Source organism: Salmo salar, chromosome ssa13, assembly GCF_905237065.1.
Source record: "Salmo salar chromosome ssa13, Ssal_v3.1, whole genome shotgun sequence".
Taxonomy (NCBI): Eukaryota; Metazoa; Chordata; class Actinopteri; order Salmoniformes; family Salmonidae; genus Salmo; species Salmo salar.
The window spans coordinates 33053872-33067998 of NC_059454.1; the positions used below are offsets into that span (position 1 = coordinate 33053872).

At 42.9% G+C, this 14127-nt stretch overlaps 1 protein-coding gene across 4 annotated transcripts in view; it reads left to right on the forward strand.

The window, feature by feature from the left end:
• LOC106566910 (signal peptide, CUB and EGF-like domain-containing protein 3) overlaps positions 1-13160 on the forward strand; it is a 101785-nt gene extending 88625 nt beyond the window's left edge. For 2 of the 4 annotated variants that reach the window (XM_014135494.2, XM_014135496.2), the window contains 12 exons: positions 4943-5056; positions 5193-5288; positions 6670-6822; positions 7081-7242; positions 7445-7648; positions 7972-8133; positions 8289-8456; positions 8728-8889; positions 9188-9385; positions 9576-9728; positions 9839-9918; positions 10063-13160. In XM_014135494.2, the coding sequence (XP_013990969.1) occupies positions 4943-5056; positions 5193-5288; positions 6670-6822; positions 7081-7242; positions 7445-7648; positions 7972-8133; positions 8289-8456; positions 8728-8889; positions 9188-9385; positions 9576-9728; positions 9839-9918; positions 10063-10215 (1805 nt within the window). In that variant the 3' untranslated portion in view covers positions 10216-13160. The remainder of the gene's footprint in view (positions 1-4942; positions 5057-5192; positions 5289-6669; positions 6823-7080; positions 7243-7444; positions 7649-7971; positions 8134-8288; positions 8457-8727; positions 8890-9187; positions 9386-9575; positions 9729-9838; positions 9919-10062) is intronic. The other 2 variants (XM_014135495.2, XM_014135497.2) reach the window with 1 other exon arrangement.
• Positions 13161-14127: the final 967 nt, after the last annotated feature.

The window sequence follows — 14127 nt, forward strand, 5'->3', positions numbered from 1 at the left end:
GCCAATGTCACAAAGTGCTGTACAGAAACCCAGCCTAAAACCCCAAACAGCAATCAATGCAGATGTAGAAGCACGGTGGCTAGGAAAAATTCCCTAGAAAGGCAGGAACCTAGGAAGAAACCTAAAGAGGAACCAAGCACTGAGGGGTGGCCAGTCTTCTTCTGGCTGTGCTGGGTGGAGATTATAACAGAATATGGCCAAGATGTTCAAATGTTCATAGATGACCATCAGGGTCAAATAATAATAATCACAGTGGTTGTAGAGGGTGCAACAGGTCAGCACCGCAGGAGTAAATGTCAGTTGGCTTTTCATAGCCGATCATTCAGAGTTAGAGACAGCAGGTGCGGTAGAGAGAGAGAGTCAAAAACAGCAGGTCCGGGACAAGGTAGCACGTCTGGTGAACAGGTTAGGGTTCCATAGCCGCAGGCAGAACAGTTGAAACTGGAGCAGCAGCATGACCAGGTGGACTGGGGACAGCAAGGAGTCATCAGGCCAGGTAGTCCACCCACTTTACCAAAGCACAGCCCCCACACCACTAGAGGGATATCTTCAACCACAAACTTTTACTACCCTGAGACAAGGTTGAGTATAGCCCACAAAGTTCTCCCCCATGGCATGAACCCGAGGGGGGCGCCAACCCGGACATGAAGATGACGTTAGTGACTCAACCCACTCAAGTGACGCACCATTCCTAGGGACGGCATGGAAGAGCGCCAGTAAGCCAGTGACTCTGCCCACGTAATAGGATTAGAGGCAGAGAATCCCAGTGGAGAGAGGGGAACCGGCCAGGCAGAGACAGCAAGGGTGGTTCGTTCCTCCAGTGCCTTTCCGTTCACCTTCACAACCCTGGGCCAGACTACACTCAATCATAGGACCTACTAAAGAGATGAGTCTTCAATAAAGACTTAAAGGTCGAGACCAAGTCTGCTTCTCTCACATGGATAGGTAGACCATTCCATTAAAATGGAGCTCTATAGGAGAAAGCCCTGCCTCCAGTTGTTTGCTTAGAAATTCTAGGGACTATATGGAGGCCTGCATCTTGTGACCATAGCGTACGTGTAGGTATATATGGGGCGACAGGTAGCCTATTGGTTAGAGCGTTTGGCCAGTAACCCGAAAGATTGCTGGATCAAATCCTCAAGCTGACAAGGTAAAAAATCTGTCGTACTGCCCCTGAACAAGGCAGTTAACCCACTGTTCCTAGGCTGTCATTGTAAATAAGAATTTGTTCTTAACTGACTTGCCTAGTTCAATAAAGGTTAAATAAAAAACAAATATATGGCAGGACTAAATTGTAAAGATAGGAAGGAGCAAGCCCATGTAATGCTTTGTAGGTTAGCAATAAAACCTTGAAGTCAGCCCTAGCCTTAACAGGAAGCCAGTGTAGAGAGGCTAGCACTGGAGTAATATGATCACATTTTTTGGTTCTAGTCAAGATTCTAGCAGCCGTGTTTAGCACTAACTGAAGTTTATTTAGTGCTTTATCCGGGTAGCCGGAAAGTAGAGCATTGCAGTAGTCTAATCTAGAAGTAACAAATGCACAAATACATTTTTCTTTATCATTTTTGGACAGAAAGTTTCTGATTTTTGTAATGTTACGTAGATGGAAAAAAGCTGTCCTTGAAACAGTCTTGGTATGTTCGTCAAAAGAGAGATCAGGGTCCAGAGTAACGCTGAGGTCCTTCACAGTTTTATTTGAGACGACTGTATAACCATCAAGATTAATTGTCCGATCCAACAAAAGATCTCTTTGTTTCTTGGGACCTAGAACTAGCATCTCTGTTTTGTCCGAGTTTAAAAGTAAAACATTTGCCGCCATCCACTTCCTTATGTGTAAAGGAGTGTATAACTGGCTGCAGGGAAGTCAGGCACAGGAGAGCAGAAATGCGTAGCAAACAGAGCCCTTTATTGAGGCGAACAAAACACGGCACTCAGAAAACTAACCACACACGGGTTACAATAACCCGGCGCAAACCAGCCTGGAGTACACATACATTAACACATAACAATTCCACACACAAACATGGGGGGAAACAGAGGGTTATATGCAAGACGAGTAATGAAGGAATGCAAACCAGGTGTGCGGGAAAACAAGACAAAACAAATGGAAAATGAAAGGTGGATCGGCGATGGCTAGAAGACCGGTGACGTCGACCACCCAACGCCGCATGAACAAGGATAGAGACTGACCTTGACGGATGTCGTGACATTATGTCTGAAACACAGGCGTCCAGGGATGGCAATTTTGGGGCTTTACCATGTTTCATCGAAATGTACAGCTGTGTATCATCCGGAAATGCAGTGAAAGTTAACATTGTGACCAAGAGGTCAAATAAATAGTGCAAACAATAGTGGTCCTAAAACGGAACCTTGAGGAACACCGACATTTACAGTTGATTTGTCAGAGGACAAACCATCCACAGAGACAAATTTATATCTTTCCGACAGATAAGATCTAAACCAGGCCAGAACTTGTCCGTGTAGACCAATTTGGTTTCCAATCTCTCCAAAAGAATGTGGTGATCGATGGTATCAAAGCAGCATTAAGGTCTAGGAGCACGAGGACAGATGCAGAGCCTCGGTCTGACGCCATTAAAAGGTCATTTACCACCTTCACTAGTGCAGTCTCAGTGCTATGATGGGGTCCAAAACCAGACTGAAGCGTTTCGTATACATTGTTTGTTTTTAGGAAGGCAGTGAGTTGCTGCGCAACAGCTTTTTCAAAAAATGTTGAGAGGAATGGGAGATTTGATATAGGCAGATTGTTTTTTATATTTTCTGGGTCAAGGTTTGGGTTTTTCAAGAGAGGCTTTATTACTGCCACTTTTAGTGAGTTTGGTACACATCCGGTGGATAGGGAGCCGTTTATTATGTTCAACATAGGAGGGCCAAGCACAGGAAGCAGCTCTTTCAGTAGCTTGGTTGGAATAGGGTCCAGTATGCGGCTTGAAGGTTTAGAGGCCTTGATTATCAATGTGTCTAGAGATATAGTATTAAAAAACTTGAGTGGCTCCCTTTGATCCTAGGTCCTGGCAGTGTTGTGCAAACTCAGGACAACTGAGCTTTGGAGAAATACGCAGATTTAAAGAGGAGTCTGTAATTTGCTTTCTAATGATCATGATCTTTTCGTCAAAGAAGTTCATGAATTTATCACTGCTGAAGTGAAAGCCATCCTCTCTTGGGGAATGCTGCATTTTAGTTAGCTTTGCGACAGTATCAAAAATACATTTGGGATTGTTCTTATTCTCCTCAATTAAGTTGGAAAAATAGGATGATCGAGCAGCAGTGAGGGCTCTTCGATACTGCACGGTACTGTCTTTCCAAGCTAGTCGGAAGACTTCCAGTTTGGTGTAGCGCCATTTCCGTTCCAATTTTCTGGAAGCTTGCTTCAGGGCCTCGGATATTTTCTGTATACCAGGGAGCTAGTTTCTTATGACAAATGTTTTTTTTAGGGGTGCAACTGCATCTAGGGTATTACGCAAAGTTACATTTTGTTCCTCAGTTAGGTGGTTAACTGATATTTGTACTCTGACGTCCTTGGGTAGGCGGAGGGAGTCTGGAAGGACATCTAGGAATCTTTGGGTTGTCCGAGAATTTATAGCACGGCTTTTGATGATCCCTGGTTGGGGTCTGAGCAGATTATTTGTTGCGATTGCAAACGTAATAAAATGGTGGTCCGATAGCCAGGATTATGAGGAAAATCATTAAGATCCACAATATTTATTCCATGGGACAAAACTAGGTCCAGAGTATGACTATGGCAGTGAGTAGGTTCGGAGACATGTTGGACAAAACCCAATGAGTCGATGATGGCTCCGAAAGCCTTTTGGAGTGGGTCTGTGGACTTTTCCATGTGAATATTAAAGTCACAAAAAATGTGAATATTGTCTGCCATGACTACAAGGTCCGATAGGAATTCAGGGAACTCAGTGTGGAACGCTGTATACGGCCCAGGAGGCCTGTAAACGGTAGCTATAAAAAGTGATTGCGTAGACTGCATAGATTTCATGACAAGAAGCTCAAAAGACGAAAACGCAGTGATTTTTTGTATATTGAAATTTTCTATCGTAAATGTTAGCAACACCTCCGCCTTTGCTGGATGCGTGGGGGGGATATGGTCGCTAGTGTAACCAGGAGGAGAGGCCTCATTTTACACAGTAAATTCATCAGGCTTAAGACATGTTTCAGTCAGGCAAATCACATCAAGATTATGATCGGTGATTAGTTAATTGACTATAACTGCCTTGGAAGTGAGGGATCTAACATTAAGTAGCCCTATTTTGAGATGTGAGATATCACAATCTCTTTCAATAATGACAGGAATGGAGGAGGTCTTTATTCCAGTGAGATTGCTAAGGCGAACACCGCCATGTTTAGTTTTGCCCAACCTAGATCGAGGCACAGACACAGTCTCAATGGGGATAGCTGAGCTGACTACACTGACTGTGCTAGTGGCAGACTCCACTAAGCTGCCTGTAACCCTATTTTTATCCCTAACTCCAGATGTAACCCTAACCCTAGCTCCAGATGTAACCCTATCCCTGTAATTAAGGCTGTATTGTGGAATGTTCTATTCACATAGAAATATGAGTTATAGATCTGTCATTCTCATTGAAAGCAAGTCTAAGAAGCGGTAGATCTGTTCTCTGCACGCTATTTCTATGATTCCTGTTCTTGCTTTTTGTTTTTGCATCTTTTACTTTTTGTTTGGTACACCAGCTTCAATCCGCTGAAAATACAATATCTTTGGTTATTGAAAATATATTTCACAGCGGTTTAGATGGTACACTGATTCTCTGCACTATGCTTGTTTTGTCACATAAACTGAAATTAGGCAAACTATTCGAATTTTTGCAACCAGGAAATGGCGGAGTGATTTCTGCATATTGCACCTTTAAAGAGTAGTGTATGATTGTGTAATTTTGTTTTTATGTTCATCCAGAGCTGGTGAAATGTCTGCCTGGCCTAGCTCCCAAGACCACTCTGACCTGCAGTAAAACGGGCAAGAAAGAGAGCTGCTCCCTCACCTGCGCCTCCAAGGCTCACTATCTGGCAGGTAGTGACATCCACATACAATAACCAAGTCCATTCACATTGCTGCAGCTGTTATTCTCTTAATATGTTATTATATGTTATTATTGATTTGAATGACTTCTGACTGAAGCTGTAACAATATGTTTCATCCTTTGCAGAATCTGACAGCAGCTATACAGTGAGCTGTGGCATCCCCATCCTTCGAGGCAAAACCCCAGCCAGACTGAACACAAGCAGCAGTCAGAGCTGCATCGGTACAGTGTCCCACAGATTCAGACTCATTCTTAGGACTTTGGTAGAAGGTTGTGGCTGGAACTAGGGTTAGGGTTACATCTGGAGCTAGGGTTAGGGATAGGGTTACATCTGGAGTTAGGGTTAGGGTTACATCTGGAGTTAGGGTTAGGGTTCCATCTGGAGCTAGGGTTAGGGTTAAATCTGGAGTTAGGGTTAGGGTTACATGTGGAGTTAGGGTTAGGGTTACATCTGGAGCTAGGGTTAGGGATAGGGTTACATCTGGAGTTATGGTTAGGGTTACATATGGAGCTAGGGTTAGGGATAGGGTTACATCTGGAGTTAGGGATAGGGTTACATCTGGAGTTAGGGATAGGGTTACATCTGGAGCTAGGGTTAGGGATAGGGTTACATCTGGAGTTAGGGATAGGGATAGGGTTACATCTGGAGCTAGGGTTAGGGATAGGGTTACATCTGGAGCTAGGGTTAGGGATAGGGTTACATCTGGAGCTAGGGTTAGGGATAGGGTTACATCTGGAGTTATGGTTAGGGTTACATCTGGAGCTAGGGTTAGGGATAGGGTTACATCTGGAGTTAGGGATAGGGTTACATCTGGAGCTAGGGTTAGGGATAGGGTTACATCTGGAGCTAGGGTTAGGGATAGGGTTACATCTGGAGTTAGGGTTAGGGTTACATCTGGAGCTAGGGTTAGGGTTAGGGTTACATCTGGAGTTAGGGATAGGGTTACATCTGGAGCTAGGGTTAGGGTTACATCTGGAGCTAGGGTTAGGAATAGGGTTACATCTGGAACTAGGGTTAGGGTTACATCTGGAGCTAGGGATAGGGTTACATCTGGAGCTAGGGTTAGGGATAGGGTTACATCTGGAGTTAGGGATAGGGTTACATCTGGAGTTAGGGATAGGGTTACATCTGGAGCTAGGGTTAGGGATAGGGTTACATCTGGAGCTAGGGTTAGGGATAGGGTTACATCTGGAGTTAGGGATAGGGTTACATCTGGAGTTAGGGATAGGGTTACATCTGGAGCTAGGGTTAGGGTTACATCTGGAGTTAGGGATAGGGTTACATCTGGAGCTAGGGATAGGGTTACATCTGGAGCTAGGGTTAGGGTTACATCTGGAGCTAGGGTTAGGGATAGGGTTACATCTGGAGCTAGGGTTAGGGTTACATCTGGAGCTAGGGGTAGGGTTACATCTGGAGCTAGGGATAGGGTTACATCTGGAGTTAGGTTACATCTGGAGTTAGGGTTAGGGTTAGGGTTGTGGTCAGTATCAATGTATTTGTATATTGTTCCTATCTTTGCCACAGTTTCATGGACTGAATGGTTCTATTCTAGTGGAATCCTTCTTTACACCCATCCACCTACACTGCTCTGTTTATCTGTAGAGACAGGCGCCCCTCCAGTGAAGCAGACTGCCTCTTTCAAGATCAAAGATGCCAAGTGCCACCTGCACCCCAAGCTGACGGGCCGTGCCGAGGACAGGGGCCGAGCGCTGGGGCCAGGTGAGGGGCCACATCCGGCCTACATGCCAGACCTTGGTAATGATGGCCTTACAAAAAGACCTGTATTCTTTTTCTCTGTATGTCTCTTATTCAGTATGTGCATATCAAGCTGCACATTTGGGGTTTTGTGGGCTGTTATGTACACATAGCAACTATCACTGTGATTGTGTCTTGAAGCCAATAATCTGTCTAATTTGCTGTTGTTCCCAAACCAGTGCTGCCACCCCTAACTAACCCATGAAAGACCTAAAATGGATCCTAATTCCTGACACAAGGTAATGTTTATGTCTCTAGGAGGTGGACAGCCCTGCAATAACTGCCTGGTGACGTTTGTCAACCTCAAATGTGACTCCACCAAGAAGTCCAAAGGGCGCCGTGCCCGCAACCCCACCAATAAGGAAGTGACACGCATCACCCTTGAGTTGGAGGCGGAAGTCAAGCCAGGGGACACCACAGGTCAGTCAGTCTGGACACCATTACTGGGATTTATGTCCTCTTTGATATACCTACTTGCCAGCATGCTGCAGCTTGCTCTTTGTGGGTCTGGGCCAGGTTAAGCACTTGATGCAAAACAGGCTTGATAAATATATTTGAATTGATTGATCAGGTCGCACAGTTACAGATAATATTTCCCTGTACTTCCCTTTCTCCCCCATAGGGAGCTGTAACCTGAGTTGCCTGCGCCAGCGCATGGAGAAGCAGGTGAAGACATACATCAAGGCCCTGAAGAAGTCGATCAACCAGGACCGTTTCCTGATCCGCGTGGCTGGGCTGGAGTACGAGGTGGCCCAGAAGCTGCCCCAGGTCGCTTCAAGCCATGAGAACTGTGGGCCAGGCCGTGAGAAGGATAGCGGACACTGTGGTAAGACCAGTTAGGCAGCCATCTTTCTCTGTCACTAGTTACCACCACCAGACTCTGCCTGAAACTGTTATAATGCTAATATAACAGATGTTATAAACAGCCAAGACAATGTCATGACACAAACCATAAACTTACATCCGTTGTCATGACTATTTATGACTCTTATGTATTTATGTAGTTTTAGAGTCTTGTGTACTGAATACACAAACATCTCCAGAGATGTGTTGTGCTAGTTAGTTTGGTGCTAAGAAGAGTTTTTGGTGTCAGTGTGTGTACTGGACTGCATAGCTCTCTCACCAGAGCCCCTCTGGCTATTCTCTCAGTCAGATGTTTGCCGGGATCATACTACCACGGGGAACAGGAGCGCTGCGTTCAGTGCCCACCTGGCACCTTCCAGGAGAGGGAGGGGCAGCTGGCCTGTGACCTGTGCCCTGGAAGTGATGGGCATGGACCTGCCGGGGCACGCAACATCTCCTCCTGCGCAGGTACATACACACCCCTGATGGCAGAGCGCACTAATCTCCATACGTATGTCTGCATGTGCAAACATTGTACAATAGCCTATGATGGAGTGTAGCACAGTGTACTGTACATCTCTATCTGACTGAAAGTGTCTATTGTCACTGTTGTCTACATCAAGGTCAGTGCCCCACTGGGTACTACTCCAGTGATGGGTTTAAGCCATGCCAGCCATGCCCGTATGGCTCCTACCAGCCAGACCTGGGACGGACCCTGTGCTTCCCCTGCGGAGGGGGGCTGAGCACCAAGCGGGAGGGGGCCAGCTCCTTCCATGACTGTGAGGTCAAAGGTCAGTGGTTTATCCAACCAGTTACATCATATTATTTGTATTTTATTTAACCTTTAACGAGGCAAGTCAATTAAGGACACATTTTTATTTACTATGATGACATACCGAGAGGCAAAAGGCCTCCTGTGGGGACGGGGGATTCAAATAAAAAATGTAGGACAAAACACACATCACGACAAGAGAGATCTACACATCTGTGTGATCAGTTCAATATTTCATCTCAGATCTGGTTTGTAAATGTGTGTATGTGTCATCCCTCTCCTCTCTGCAGTTCAGTGCTCCCCTGGCCACTACTACAACACTACGGTGCACCGCTGTATTCGTTGCCCTCTGGGCAGCTACCAGACAGAGTTCAGACAGAACTACTGCATTACCTGTCCTGGCAACACCACTACAGACTTTGATGGGGCCACCAGTGTCTCTCAGTGCAAGAGTAAGGGCCTGATTGTATAAACCTGCTATCTGCATATAGGAATTATTTTCAAAGGGAAAATCTTTCACTTTTGGACTTTCAAAAGGTCCATGCCTTTTCTCAGAATATCAAATTCAAAATACAGGATGCATAAATTATCTAAATGTTTCCAAAATTCGCACATGACTAATTGAAAAATGTTTCATTTATCCAGCCAAATGAAAATCTATTGTATTTTTTTAATATTGTCTCTATTTCCACAGCTCCAGATGGATTCACTAATAACGTGTATTCTTGTGTGTATGTATGTGTATGTTAGACCGAGAATGCGGAGGAGAGATGGGCGAGTTCACAGGTTACATTGAGTCCCCCAACTACCCCGGGAACTACCCAGCTAACGTGGAATGCATCTGGAACATCAACCCGCCCAGCAAGCGCAAGATCCTCATCGTGGTGCCTGAGATCTTCCTGCCCTCAGAGGATGAGTGTGGAGACGTACTGGTTATGAGGAAGAACTGTGAGAACTCTCATATATCCCAGCACATGTGTTTGATACCATTCCATTTCATCCAGCCATTATTATGAGCCTTCCTCCCCTCACCAGCCTCCTCTCTAACCAGTGTGGTGTTCCACAACCATAATATCAATCCAGAATGCCAAGTTAGAGTATTCAGTCAATCTTCTGTTTTTCATGTCTGTTCTTCCAGGGTCGGCCACGTCCATCACCACCTATGAGACATGTCAGACGTACGAGCGACCCATCGCCTTCACCGCCCGCTCCCGCAGACTCTGGATCAACTTCAAGTCCAACGAGGCTAACAGTGCCCGAGGCTTCCAGATCCCCTATGTCACCTACGATGGTAAACTCTCACCCATCACATGAACTCTCAATGATAAAACAGAGTGGGTAAGTCCTCGCATTCTGAGATGTTTGGTGTTTAATGTATCATGTTTTTTTGTGTATTTACAGAGGATTATGAACAGCTTGTAGAGGACATTGTCAGGGATGGAAGACTCTATGCCTCTGAAAACCATCAAGAAATCCTAAAGGTTAGTGCCTGCTGCTAAGATACATACTATTACATCCCTTAGTGGGTCATGTTCATGTTCAAGTCAGGTGTTCTCTGAATAAATAATTGTATACTTGTCATATAATTGTATAAGTGTGCTGTGTTGTTGTCTTCTTTCCATCAGGATAAAAAGCTGATTAAAACTCTCTTCGACGTGCTGGCCCACCCAAACAACTACTTCAAGTACACCACTCGGGAGTCCAACGAGATGCTGCCGCGCTCGTTCATACGCCTCATAAGCAGCAAAGTCTCCGGCTTCTTGCGTCCATATAAGTAGTTGCCACACCAAACCCGCCCCTAAAGCACCAGACCCCGCCCCCTCTTACAGGCCAAACACAGAACTCTCACAGGACTTTAAACAAGTTGACCAAAATAACTCTTTTTTCTTCTATTTTTTCATACTGTAGAGGCTTTGACGACACACTTCACTATGCAGTCCCACATGTTGATCTTCTTCATCTGTTTGGTTTTAAGCCGTTTCATTTCCTCCACAACCATACAGTCCATGAAGTCAACCAACTTGAGTCAAAGTACAGTACAGGCTGTCTTTCTCATCTCTTCTTTCTGAATATTTATCACCACTACAATATGTTGGTGTCTTAGTTTTTTTGCTGTTTCTATTAGCATATATGGCCTTGTATGTCATTTTCACAGCAATCCCCAATGCGAAGGATGTGTGCGTATTTCAGATGACGCATGTTAAGTCTGTGTTGACAAAATGGACAACGGTAGTGGCATTTATGTCAGACAAGAAGAAGGATGTTACAAGGGTAATATGTTTGTCACATTTGTTTAGAGCTGGAACTGAGTTATAATAAATGTGCTTTAATAAATAGTATTTCACTTGAGTTCCAGCTTCAGCTCAATCCATTCCAAGACGAGTCTGTTTTGATAAATGTATAACCTTTTGTAGATTTATATCCTCCATGAACAATCCTCAAGGAGAAAGACCTGTCAGTTTCATGTCATAGTTACATTCCACAACATTCAAAGCCTTACTATATCTGAGCTCTTAGAGCAACTTCTTGTTAAGGTATTACTGTTAAAACAGTTATTCTATGTTTTTTTCTTCTGTCCAGATTGTATAACTGTCTGTTACCTACGTTCAGACATTTTCTGTTATTCTATATCCAAGTTAACTTAACAAAGCGTATACAGTGTAGTTTATAATTCTTTCCAGAACGTGATGGACATTTTGGAAAATAAATAGAAAACTAGATTTGTGAAAGCCACAGGAGAGAGACAGAGAAATGTCTCTATGTCTCTGTGGACCATGACTGGTGAGGGAGAGACAGAGATGTCTTAATTAAGGGACACGCCTCTGTGATACAGACAATGTCTTTGTTGGACACGACTCTGTGAGAGAGAGACAGAGAAATGTCTTTGAGGGACATACGTTTGCTGCTTCTTTTAAAAAGGTCACTTTAATTCTTCAATCTCAAGTCCTTTTTCTGGTGTTTTCTGACCTCGCATCACACTAATAGTCCATTGCTTTAATACAGGGGTGTCAAACTCATTTTGCTCCGGGGGCCGCATTCAGTCTTCAACAAGGTCCGGAGGGCCGCACTGAATTTTTTAAAATATTTCCTTGCTGTCAATCGGTTTGGGAATTTAGGAAATCGTTTTAACGTTCAAGTTTTTATTGTTTTACTCAAAGCACCCGCGGGCCCTATTGGACCTCCTCACGGGTCGTATGTTTGACACCCCTGCTTTAATATAAAATAAAGTTGAGAGAGAGATGCATCATAAGTATAAATATAATTCTACCACCTGTCCTCATGTAAATGATAGTCACATCACATTTGTCTCTTCATCCATGGCCTACCAACCCATTTTATAGATTTTTTCTTTCAATCTTGTAAATAATGAAAATAAATTAGACGAGGATTGAATCCTTTTAATCCTAATTATCTTGAGCAGGACCCCAAACTATTTTCCACCCATGTCCTCTTCACCCTCTCCCTAATCCAAGTACCCCACCCCAGCCCCTTTCCTTCCCAAACGCCCATGTCAGATTCTGTCCCAATAAGACCAGCTCTTCCAAAGACTGCCTGCATGGCAGGCCAAGTTATTATCTTGTGCACTAGATCTAGAGCCTGTCATCCTACCTTTGTTGTATAAGTGCAATGAATTAAGTCTCCATTGTGTTACTCCTCTCTCTGTGTCCAGAGAAATACAAAAAAAAAATGTTTTAATCTGCCAACACATATTGAGAACATATTCTTGGATTTCTTAAAAAAAAATTGTGACTGACATTAGGGTTGTGAATAAAGTTCAGCATCCCACACCAATAATGTTGAAATACCAATATAGTTGATCAATACAATAATATTGCAATTGAAATATTGCTAACAATTGCATTGTCAATGTAAAAGCTAATGACAATGATAACAAGTAATCCCCTCAACACTCTCAAACCCTCATTGAAGACAAATAAATATATTACTGCTCATAAACATCATATGGATTTCCCTTGCAAACTCTGATGGTTTGTTGTTTTTCAGTTTTTGTTGTATATAAAAGAGAAAATAAAAAGTGTAAACAGTAAAAGCTACTGTACACAACCTTTAGATAGTTGTAAGCACATGTGCTTCTGGATAAGGGAAAGGGATTTTGACCACATTGCTAAATTGTAAGACAAGGGTGGTCTAGCCTTGCAGACCAGAGGAACTGTTTAATACAAGTCACACATAATGCCATATCTGTATCCCTTTGAATGTTTCCAAAAAAAGCCTAGCTACATTTATGGTTGTCTTAAGTTGCCATTACTATTTATATCATCCAGTTTCTTTTTCTTCAGCATTTCGATGTCAATAGCACTCACTGCTCCCACCAAATCCCAACTCACCATTCTCTCCCTCCTTCATCTTCCTCCCTCTGTCCCTGCAACCTGAACACATCAGATGTTTCTGTTTTGTAGCTTTTTTTTAAACATGCGTTTGCTATGATGTATCATAGAGTTGATAATGGTATTTGCACTTGGAAATTGTTATTTCTCATGTAAAAATGTCTGGATTTTGTATTGTCTTTTTAAATGAATGGAATTGGTGTTCTTACATTTCTTGTAGCTCTCGTTTGTTCTCTAAAATGCTCATTCACTGTGTTCAACCCATGAAGATGAAGATGCACACGTACATGTAACTTTATCAACTGTAAAAAAAATAAAGAGTATGTACAGAGGTGAAATGAAAACACTTATCAAAATAAACATACTGTAATTGAGTTTCATTTCTAATATTATTTGATGTCTTAAGGTAGCCCTTTTCCTTAAAGATGTTTATGAGACTGAGGACATCTCAGACAATAACCATTTCTTAAAATCAGTCCATAAGGGGTGTGTCAGGTAGTATTTTATGTACTGGGTTTGGGTACTGGTCTTTCTGACTGACCCTTGAAATTGGGATGGACCCTTGGGATGGACCCTTGAAATCCTTCTAGCATCAATTTAATCCAAAATTGTACTGAGATTGTATCCAGTGCTGTAGAACTTAATTCAGGGCTGGATTCGATATGTATCGCAGAAAATCGGCATTAAAATGTAAAGGTAATTTCAGATTGAGACGACATATGCAGTATTTACTGTGAATGCAGTCTCTGCAAACAATGCCTTCACATTTAAATCGTGCTATAACGCGGATCTTCTGCGATACGTCTGTGATACAGATTGAATCCAGCCCTAATTCTCATAGTCAAAATGCTATGGTGAGCAGATATATTTTGTATAGTTTAACATTTGAATCACAAATCTTTCTAAATGATGAACCATTAAATCAAGTCATACAGAGCTTGAACAATAATAGATGGAATAGAAAGGTTGTTGCAGTTTGATGAGTTAATGGTTGATATGAGTTGATATGAGTTAATGGTTGATATGAGTTGATATGAGTTAATGGTTGATATGAGTTAATGGTTGATATGAGTTGATGGTTGATATGAGTCAATGGTTGATATGAGTTAATGGTTGATATGAGTTGATATGAGTTAATGGTTAATATGAGTCAATGGTTGATATGAGTTAATGGTTAATATGAGTCAATGGTTGATATGAGTTAATGGTTGATATGAGTTGATATGAGTTAATGGTTGATATGAGTCAATGGTTGATATGAGTTAATGGTTTATATGAGTTGATATGAGTTAATGGTTGATATGAGTTGATAAGAGTTAATGGTTGATATGAGTTAATGGT